The 11,112-nt window shown below is 38.6% G+C and overlaps 1 protein-coding gene across 1 annotated transcript in view; it reads left to right on the forward strand.

The window, feature by feature from the left end:
* Positions 1-10,948, forward strand: part of LOC138030711 (hemicentin-2-like) — a 12,022-nt gene extending 1,074 nt beyond the window's left edge. The window contains exons 3-12 of the mRNA XM_068878589.1: positions 307-552; positions 1,317-1,577; positions 1,918-2,163; positions 4,269-4,529; positions 4,919-5,164; positions 5,286-5,546; positions 6,145-6,393; positions 8,763-9,002; positions 10,096-10,341; positions 10,797-10,948. Of these exons, the coding sequence (XP_068734690.1) occupies positions 307-552; positions 1,317-1,577; positions 1,918-2,163; positions 4,269-4,529; positions 4,919-5,164; positions 5,286-5,546; positions 6,145-6,393; positions 8,763-9,002; positions 10,096-10,341; positions 10,797-10,948 (2,408 nt within the window). The remainder of the gene's footprint in view (positions 1-306; positions 553-1,316; positions 1,578-1,917; positions 2,164-4,268; positions 4,530-4,918; positions 5,165-5,285; positions 5,547-6,144; positions 6,394-8,762; positions 9,003-10,095; positions 10,342-10,796) is intronic.
* Positions 10,949-11,112: the final 164 nt, after the last annotated feature.

Here is an 11,112-nt window from a genome sequence, read left to right on the forward strand (position 1 = left end):
TCAATAGCAATAGTTTACGAAGTAGGAGTTCTAGCTTGTAGATGTGATTGAAGGACACTTTGCACTTTAGACATGCATTTCTTACTACAGGAAACGTTATTAAGGAGTTTAAATTTTGTGAAGTTTCAAGACAAATGCATTGTGAAATTACCCCTCGGTGTCATTGTAATTAATATGTTGTTCGACTTTTCATATGACGTAAAACCTGTACTTTGCAATATTGTTTGTGAATAACACTGTGTGTGAAGCTGAACTTGGATGAAAAAAGCAACACAAAACCCATTAAATTCCTTGTTTCATTTCCAGTGTCCTCATCTGTCCAAACTATTCCGAACAAAGTTGTAAGAGAGGGCGGCAATATGACTCTTCTCTGCAATGCATCTGGCATTCCTGAACCAACTGTTTCTTGGATAAATGTCCGCAATGAACAGCGCACTGATGGGAACAAGTTGATGTTTGAAAATATCACCAGATACCAAACTGGAGAATACATATGCGAAGCAACCAATCCATGCGGGAATGCCACAGAAGCTGCGACCATTGATGTGCATTGTAAGCCATTTCTTAGTTTGCTTCATTTTCGATCTTTTCAGCTCATTGCAGTTTGATGATCTAGGGTTCTTTTGCTATTTTGAGACAATTAATTGGCTTTATGATAAAAAGGAACAAGGTACTGGTTATCATGCAACCCTGGAAGAGGAAACCTCCTGACTACAGGAAGAAAAAGTAGAAAGATGGAACTGCGTCTGGGTAAAGGACAACGGTTTGGGTGGCTTTGGTGCTCTTAACCCCCTCTGGAATTGTCTTTCGTTTTCCCGAAGTCGACTGCCGCATGCAATGTAAATTGGGGTATCTTGATGAGATTTGAATAATATTGTTTGTTTCTGTACTTAGCCCGAAAAGCACCGAGTTTTAAGGTTCCACTTTGTGAGATTAAATGAAGGTTATGTGCAGAGTTCTTTTAGCCCCTAACCCCATAAAAGGCTGTAAGGCTTTGCGGTTCTGAAATGAATTCAGTGAGAAAAGGAAGTATTGGGAACAAAGAGTGTGGGGAAGGAGGAACTATTCATCAATGCGCGAAGAAAGAAGCGACATGTCAGTAACTGAGGAGTGCCAAAAAAGACAAAATGAACGGTATTATTCAGTCTTTTTAATTTGCCACCTTAGCTGTTTTTCGTATCAGTTAAAGGGTTCGTTATTTCAGGGAATTTGGTGGCATACACTGTATTCCCTTTTTTGTCCGTTCAGTCTCTAGTTTATTAGCTGTGATGTTAACAAGTACAATTTCAGCAAATTAACTTTGCTTTTCGTCGTAGTTGAACCAGAGATGGCTCAGCTGGTACCCAGTGAAACAACGGTGTGCCTTGGAGATTCCATCACGTTCAATTGCTCTGCTAACAGTAACCCTGCTGTGCATATATATCAGTTGTATGTAAATGGAATGACTGCGAATGAAAACAACACAACAGGAGTTTGGAACAGAACAATGACAACTAGAGGAGAGTTTGTCTACAAATGCATGGTTAATAACACTGTTGGAACAGCAATGAGCACAAATGTCAGCATCACTGTCAATGGTAATGAGCTTACATTTCCAGTTTGCTCACTTTCTGGATTACGTTTTGAAAACAAAGCACAGACCAGCAACATCTTTGGCATGACATGAATCTCGTCTTGAGGCAAGACCAAGACGAACTATCTATGGCTTCAGTCTCAGAATTGAGATGGCTCAGTAGTTCTGGTGACAAATTAAAATTCACCAAACGTAAAATAAATGTGTCTAACTGATTGCCTTCTCTCAGTTGACTTCCTACTGCTACAGCGGCACCTCTTTACTTGAACAGTTGCTTTATATACCTCATGTACTTTACTATGGTCAAGGTCTAATACCAACCTCTCATGCTGTTATTCTTACAGTTCCCTCATTCATCCAGCCGATACACAATGAGATGATAATTGAAGGTGGAAATGTGATCTTCACTTGTAATGCATCTGGGTTTCCTACACCTACTATTCTTTGGGTCAAGACCAGCAATGGGCAACGCACTAATGGAACGGAGTTGGTGTTCACAAATATTACTAGAGATCAAGCTGGAGAATACAGATGTGAAGCTATTAATCTATGTAACACGGACACAGAGATGGCAACAGTTGATGTGCAGTGTGAGTTTCTCAAATACAATTACGTGTCACTCTCGACCCCAGAGCTCTTCTCTTGACTGAGGGAGAGAAGAGCTCTGGGAAACCCTGAAATAAAGTGTCTTCTCATTGGTTTTCGTGAAGAACAATAAAAAGCGTCTCTAGTTGGTGCATTCATGTTAGCACGAGGAGTGAGCAGGCGCAGTAAGGTTCAAATAGCCAATTTTTGGCCTTAAGATCCCTACGCCTAAATAGAGTTTCCCAGAGCCTTGGGCTGACCCGAGGCTCTGGTGACGAGAATGAATTATGTGTCAGGTGTCAATTCTAGGACAAAAGGCATTACTACTTTGAAAAGCTTGCACTAGAAAAAGTTGAAGGTTCTCAAAATGCACTTGCCTATGGCTCGTGAAATTTTGTGATATTGAGTATATATTATCTACGCAACAGAATATCACGGTTTCTGACTGGTCAATGACAAATGCGTAAATAGTTTTTATGACCTTACAATGGTCACCGCTTGGAATTATCATAGCTAGAACTAACACAATTGCAAGAGCAAAGGTCAAAGTTTCAAAGGTCTTAATTTAATCCAGAGGCCCAAGTACTGTTACGATCACCAATGATAACAGGGTTACGTTCGATTGGGTAGAATTGTGTTGGACTGTGTAGGATTGTGGTTCGATCTAAAAAGGCAATAGAAAACGAAACGGGACTAAGAATAATATGCTACTTAAATGAAAAATTAACAACTAATCAAAAACAAAACGCTTTGAAATATACGGGTGAAATCATCAATAGCAATGTACAAAAGAAGCCTTTCAAAACTGACAGTTTATAGAGTGCAATACGGAACAAGAGATGGAGTAATTTTGTCGAGTATATAATAAAAAAAAAATCATACGATCTTGCTCAGGTCTTCAAAACATAAGTTGCGCCCATAACAAAAAATAAATTACGCCCATAAATGACAAAGTGACTGTACTCGGTTCTGTTCATGTTATTTTCTATATTTATTGGATAACTATCACTAAAATAAAACAAAGAACTTAGAATTTGCAAATTATAATTAACAAACAAGCTGATAGTCAGACTGCAGAATATAGTGAACTTGGTTTGCAGTTAAGTGACAAGCAAAAAAAGCGGCCTTCAGAGGGGACAAGTGATGATTTTCGTGTGAAGTAGGGTTGGGCAGTGTGTTGAAGACAAAACAAACTAAAATCATGTCGACATCTTGACCACATTTTTCTTTGGAAATCAGCAGTCTGCATATGTGGAAAAGCCGAGATCAGTGGAAATTCCTGGTGACATTTTTTGAAAGGCCATTGTAGGAAATGATGCATTTTGGAGCAAAAGTCAGTCGAAAATACAACGCTATTGCAGGGCTGTCAACCCTTGAAGTCTTCAAATATTGAGAATATATAGGGATGGGATGATAGATGACGTCATAACGCTTGTGAGGCCATTTCTAGTTTTTTTTACTCAAAAAAATACTCTTTGACTCCATTCGACGTATGACATTTAAACCGGGAATCTTTACATTTTTTTCAGCTACATTTGTCTTTTCAAGTCCTAAAACTCCTTCTGAAGCGAAGTAAAATCAATCAACATCTTCAATCTCTGCGATTTGACACAAATACACAAGACCTCACGCAAGCTAGGCGAAAAGTCAAAAAACGCGCGAAATAGATTACATTGGCATTGCAACATTTCATTTGATTGGTTTATTTTGGAGCAATCACATTATTGCTTAAATTGCAATACGTAAATAGCAAGGAACGGTTTACTGGAGTTTATGAAACGTTCGAATTTTGTTATTATCGATGTTAAAATAACTCAAACACGTATTTGAAATTTTATTGAAAGTCGATTCTCACTAGAAATGGCAAAATGCGGCGATTGATCGGGAGATTTCAGAGCGTAATCTTGAGACCGGGATATACGGTCCAAAATCTGGAATCTCCTGGATTATCCGGGAGAGTTGACAGCTTTGCTATTGCAGCTGGTTGTGCCCTATTGCTCTTTTATGGTTATGTAGCGGTGAAAACCTTTCGTTGTCAAGACTTTTTTATGATAGTTATTTTTTAACAAAAACACAACAATCCTGTTAATTTGCCTTTCAAAACTTTTAGTCAAACCAGAGATGGTTGTATTAGATCCAAGCGCAACAACAGTCTGCCGTGGGGATTTTATAGTGTTCAACTGTTCAGCTTTCAGCAACCCTGAAGCACATACCTATGAGTTGTTTGTAAATGGAAGTATGTCCAATGGAATCAGCGGAATAGGAATATGGAACATAAACATGGCAACTGGAGGAGTATTTGTCTACAAATGCAGGGTTAACAACACTATCGGAACAGCAATGAACATGGAATTGTTTGTTACCGTAAATGGTAAAAATGTCCTTTCTGCTTTCAAAGTAAAGTTACGTCTTATTTTATACGTTGTCTTTTAATTAAAACGGAATTTTGTTTTTATTTAAATTACTCATATGCAACTAACAAGGGACTTATACTCAGTGGTTTGAATAAGCACCGATAGCCCGCAAAGCGCGTCAGCCTATTCACTTGGAGAAGCTGAAATTGAAGTAATTAAAGACCGATTTCCTCAAAGATTTCAATTCATTTTGACAATGACACCATTGAGTTACTCTACTCAAACTATCCACCAACTTTAAATTTTATTGAAACTTCCGTGTAGTTGCAGTCAATGTTTTTTACAGTAAGTTACATGTCTAGTGGTAGCTCATATTATGTTACTCACTTTCGTGCAATTTTTTTAGAGCCTTCATCCATCCGTCCATTTACAAAGAAAGCGATAATTGAAGGGGAAAACTTGACCATAATATGTGAAGCAACAGGTACCTCACCACTGACTATATCTTGGGTCAAGACTAGTGATGGAGTGCGTACCAATGGAAAAAAGTTGGTTTTTACATATATCAATAGGACTGAGGAGGGAGAATACAGATGTGAAGCAAGTAATCTATGTGGCGATGCTTCCGGTTCTGTAGAACTTGATGTGTTGTGTAAGTTGTCTTTAAAACATTTAGAACGATGATAAGGGCAGAGTATTCAAGTATTCAGTTGACGTCATTTCCTTTTTTTCGTTTCGTTGAGATGCTAAGTGATTGTTCTCCTTCATTTTAGTTAAACCGGAGATGCTCCAGTTATTTGCCAGCGAAGCAACAGTCTGCAACGGTTCGTCCATCACCTTCAACTGTTCAGCTTATAGTAACCCCATGGTCCATACGTATCACTTGTATGAAAACGGAAACATGGTTGAGGAAATCAGCAGCACAGGAGTTTGGACCAGGACAATGTCCGCTGGAGGAGAGTTTCTCTTCAAATGCATGGTTAATAACACTGTTGGAACAGCTATGAGCCCAGATGTCTCTGTGACTGTCAGTGGTAAATGCACAATCTAATCATGTGATTTCGAGTGCAATTTGGAATTAATAAGCATGGGTATTTTTGTTTCAAAAACGAACCAAAACGTACGGGCTTCTGCAATTTGTAGTCTTTGGAAAAAAATAATAGTGGTTATATGTAATTTTTTTTCCCAAATTGCACAAAAAAAGAAATGCTTTTACTCATAAGTAATATACATAAAAACAATTTCGAGGTGAGATAATTGTAATTACGAGAAGAAACTCACGCGTATCGCGAATGGCGCAAAACTTTCGCTATCCAGGGCTCGGACATGAGTGGCCATTGACAAATCACAATGTTTGCTTTGTTACCTCTCTTGGCACCAAATTACAGTTCCTGTTTTCTGCATTGTGTTAGCCAATCAGAATGAAAACGAAATTTCATGTATATTGTTAATTTTGAAAGGTAGAGTTAACAACGGTTGGTTGACCAGTATGTTTTGACTGTAACTATGTCCTGGATGATAATACTTTTGATAAAATTTGGAACTTAATTAATTAACCAGTACAAAAATGTATCCATGAATCTATCTGGAAACGCAAGTTAGAATGAAGTGATTTGCTGTCTATTTGGATAGTGTTTTCATCGATCGAGGCGATTAAAGGGAACAGGACGTTGACTGAAGGAGAGAACTTGAATCTATCTTGTCAAGCATCTGGCCATCCCCTACCATTCGTTTCATGGATCAAAGTTGGCAGTGGACAACGCACCAATTCAAGTAATTTGGAATTAACAAATATCCAAAGAAATCAATATGGAAAATACAGATGTGAAGCTAGTAACCCATGCAATGTTGACACAAACATGGCAACAGTTGATGTGCAGTGTAGGTATAACATTGTGTCTTGTCTAGCTAGGGCTTGTTTCAGTCACTAACAATCATGCGGCCATGCATTCTTTAATAAATGGCTTCTTGATAGCTAAATCAGTTGGCAGAGCACTGCAACAGACAATGCAGCGATCGTGGGTTCAATTCTCTCTTAATCCCAAATTCTTCAGCTTTTCTTTTGTTACTGCTTCAGTGACATTCATAACTGCTGTGGTCTAAGATCTTAAAGCGCCTATGCAGCTTGCAGGCCTAGGGTTTTTGTGGCTGTGGTTTCTAAGTAAAAGGTAGAAGATAATCACTCAAATATTTTTCTGGCTTTTCGCAGCATTATCGCCTGCAAATCGTAGATTAAAGTTCTTGCTTGAGTCACGCCCTTCCAAGCTGACCGAGTGTTTAGGACTCACAGGAGTTAGCAGTCCTAGCCTAGTTGTGTCGTCACTATAGAAACGAAGGGTTTTCCAAGGACGCACTCACTCGAGTAGTAGTAATGCCTGGTCGATGCATTGTCCTCGCTTGTTCAAACACTACTGACATGAAGAATGGAATTTCCCTGCCAAAATCTCTTTAACGATGATGAATCTAGTTTAGCGAAGTCCAGAAGGAAAAAAAATAGATCGATTTAGGAAGCGTGCAAAGTGGCAGCCAATTAGTGTTTCTTCACATGTTTCTTCATGCCATTTTGGTGCAGAAGATTTTAGAGAAGCTCGTGTTTGGAGTTGACAACAAACTGTGCACTCTTATGAAGGACGAGGTTTGATTTGTTGCTTTCAGAGCTTGTGGAATGAAGAAGAACAATCAAAATGAAGCTGTCGCCAGATTTGTCCACTCGTTCAAATTAAAGGCGAAGCAATTTCACAGTTTATTCGTTTCCACGACTTTGGCAGCCGCGGATGCAAAAAATAAATAAATAAATAAATCGGTGATACAAGTCAGCGAAGATTGGACCTCATTTAACACCAAATTGCGCTTCATTGCTTTCAAGCAGTTTTCTACAATGTATCTCATTGCAACACTCACTTTCCATAGGATTTTGTAAAAGATCCGTACTTGCACCTGAAATATGATACACACTAGTGGACTTTTGGTTTGAACTGTAGTAATCAGTATGTGAAGGAAGGTCAATTATCGGAATCGACAATTTTACGTGGGCTTACATGTTTGAGAATCGGCATAACGTGGCCAAACAAATACAAAGAGATACAACTCACTGACACTCATCTTTTTAAAACATTTCTGCCACTATAGAAAGCCTTTTTGCCATCTCTCGTCCCCTCTCTTCGATTTCCTTTTTTTCACGATAAGTCATTCATAGTCTGCGAAAGTTTCTACATACAATCAAATTATAGTTCGTCCTCAGAATCACTTATATTTGGAAACCTGCTTTTTTGTACTTTGTATTCCTCATCTGGCAGTTCCTCTTACTCGATAACTCCCTTAGATGAATTACGTTGTTCTTGAACAAAGTATAGGATCAGGCTCTGGCTCTTCTTCTCTTTCTTATTGTTATTATTATTATTATTATTATTATTATTTTTAGAAAGGAGGAGGGGTTCGCGATTTTCAGGCGCACGTGTAAGATTTCTATGGCTAGTGTAGAGACTTTGCAGAGCAGACACTCTGAGTAGGATTCAAACTTGGAATCTCTTCATTCAAAGGCCATCGCGGCGACAACCACGGAAAACTACAGGACAAACAGCGGGAGAACGGGAACTGTTTATTAAAGAATTGTGTGCATCACCGAAAACAAGTTTTCTGTGTTTTCGTTGCCATGTCCGGTCGTCGAATGACTTAGTAACACAACTTGTAAAGTATTTGTTTACTGCCGCTAACATAAGATATGAACAAATATTCTACGATAGCACTTAACCATATGGTTGGATGTGGACACAATGAAATTTGGACTCAGGACTACGGCATTGGACTGGATATTGACCAAGATACTGTAAGAAAAAAAAACCACTGAAATACTGTGAACTTTGAAGGAATCGGCTAAAAAACCTTCGTAGAAAGTGTAGGCTACCCGTAGCCTCTTGATTCTTCGTGACTACCTTACATGAGGTATCCACTGGATTTTTTTTTTTTTTTGACTGGCTTACATGCAGTTGCAAACCAACCAGTCAACAAAATTGGTCTAATTATTCACCTGTCAATTTAATATTTTCTTATTCAAAGACAACCATTCAACAAACCCCATCACATCATCTAACACTACTGTAATTCCTCTGATACCTTTTCAACTAATTATAAAACCCGAGACAATCAGTTTGTGAAATTTACGCCTAAAATTGCCCAAGTTGAAAGACAAAAGCTAGGCTAACGGTTGCCTTTTGTTTGTATTGATTGCTTGCGATGTGTTCATTATTTAGATCAGCCAGAAATAACTCATATTTCTGCACGTCAAACCGTGAATAGAGGCAATGTAGTGACCCTTAATTGTACAGCTGATGGTAACCCAGCAGCAACTGTTCGATGGACCAGACTTTCTGATAACAGTGATGTCAACATGCCTTTGACCATCTCACGAAAAGACGATGAAGGAAACTATAGGTGTACTGCCTCAAACAGCGTCGGATCAGTCACCAGAGAAACATCAATTGTTGTAAACTGTAAGTATTGCAAAGTACAGTGTTTGTCATTGGAATACCTGGAATCATTTTAAAATCTTGATCCCAAGGGAAGCTTAAAGATGCATGTAATTATTGAAAGATTCTTGATATTATAAATCACATCCTGTTTGCGAATACTGACGTTGATGCAATCCCGTGAAATTTAAATTCAAATGAAGTAACGTTTGCCCTTTTGAGATGAATCTAAGCAAGGGACAGCACAGCAGAGCAAGGCTCCAGTTGACTGTCCGCCCTGATGCAATTACAAAAGCTTTAGATTTCGATTTTGGGGAGGTAGAAAATACGGAGCACCTGCAGAAAACTGCCATAGCCAGAACCCACAAGGTTCTTATAGCCAGTCGAACTCCTTAAAGCATAACAGTAGAGGGTATTCTCACTTCGTTGATGGCAGTCCATACCTGTTTTAACCACCTATTTCAGCCCCTCCCTACCTTAACAGGACTTCGGCAAACAGATGGGAAGGTCATACTGGCGTTTTTAGATAGACAGATAGACAGACAGACAGATAGACAGACAGACAGATAGATAGATAGACAGATAGATAGATAGACAGATAGACAGATAGACAGATAGATAGACAGATAGACAGACAGACAGATAGATAGATAGAAAAATCGTTTATTGTGTAAATATTTTGCAGTCGTAAAACTGAATTGTGTATTTTACAAATAACATAGTCTAAAATATAAAGCTAATTACAATATATGCATATAATGGTAAAATGTATACAATATCTTACAATAAAGTCGACTACTTTAAAAATTCAAAAACATTTTTGCGCAACCCTGGGACATGGCATAACGAAAGAGCATCTGAAACGTTCCCTATGGGAACGTGGCAAATTATATGTCTTTTGACACCTTAAATTATAGCTGGATTGTTTCCTTGGTGGCAGCAGATGGTATAACTTATGCCCGGGATTGATGGCGATAAAATCAAACAATTGTCTGCAGACAATCCCTTAAGACAATCCTATACTTACTCTGTTCTCCCAAACAATTTGACTTTAATACTGTAGAAACGGTTGTCATTAACAGAAACAGCATTCTCTTAATATAAGTTTTCTTTGTAGTTCCTGCAATTGTGCCTTTTGTGGATAGCATTATTGTCCAAAAAGGTGATAATGTCACATTGTTCTGCAATGCCTCTGGAACGCCACCACCATCTGTGATGTGGACCCATGTGCCCACAGGTCGCACTCGGTACAGTGAGACATGGTTTATCACCGATATTCAAGTCAGTGATCTTGGGGAATACCGCTGTGATGCAAACAATATTAATGGGCGTGCCAACGACTCTGTGACTATTCAATTCGAAGGTAGGCTCTTACCTTACATTGGTCGTGTGAAAACCTCTCTTCAACAAAAAAAAAGCAACTTTATTTTCTTTAATGTTGAACTGAGTGACTTATGATTCATTTGAGAAGCTTAAGATGAGATGGTGCAGCAGTGAGGGCACTTGCATCCCACAAATGTGGCCTGGGTTCAATCCCCAGATATGGTATCAAAGGTAAATTGCGTTTGTTGGCTCTCTGCTCTGCTTAAAGGTTTTTCTCCGGGTACTCCGGTTTTCCTCTCTCCTCACAGGGGCCTAAACCAGCGCTAAATACGGTTGAACTTCATTATTATTACTGTACAGTCCTGAACAATAGCGAATCAGTGTTTGGCTGGGGGAGTTCGTGAGCATTCGACTCAAAAATTGGAAGGGTTTTACATTTGGCTTTCAAAGCGTTCCAAACTAAATTGAGACACTTCAATCCATCTAATTTTGAAGTTTACTACGAGGATGATTCCGAAAATCACACGTTTTTTTATGAGTTAACTAGCAGTCGTTTTCAAAAAGTGGCAATTAGATGGTGTGATTTCATCGGACCACCATGCCAAACTGTCAGTAGTTACGATAATTTAAAACTTAACGGAATATAAATATTAGCATGTTCAAGCAAAGTTTGCTCTTAGTGGAAGATTCATGCTAAAAATTGAGGGTGGGACTCTACATTCTACTCTGAGCTGCAAAATTACATTCGTTAAAGGAAAAATATATGTTTTTATGTCAACTGTATAAACATTTCTGAATATTTGATTCGAAA

This window comes from Montipora capricornis, chromosome 13 (genome assembly GCF_036669925.1).
Source record: "Montipora capricornis isolate CH-2021 chromosome 13, ASM3666992v2, whole genome shotgun sequence".
Lineage (NCBI taxonomy): Eukaryota > Metazoa > Cnidaria > Anthozoa > Scleractinia > Acroporidae > Montipora > Montipora capricornis.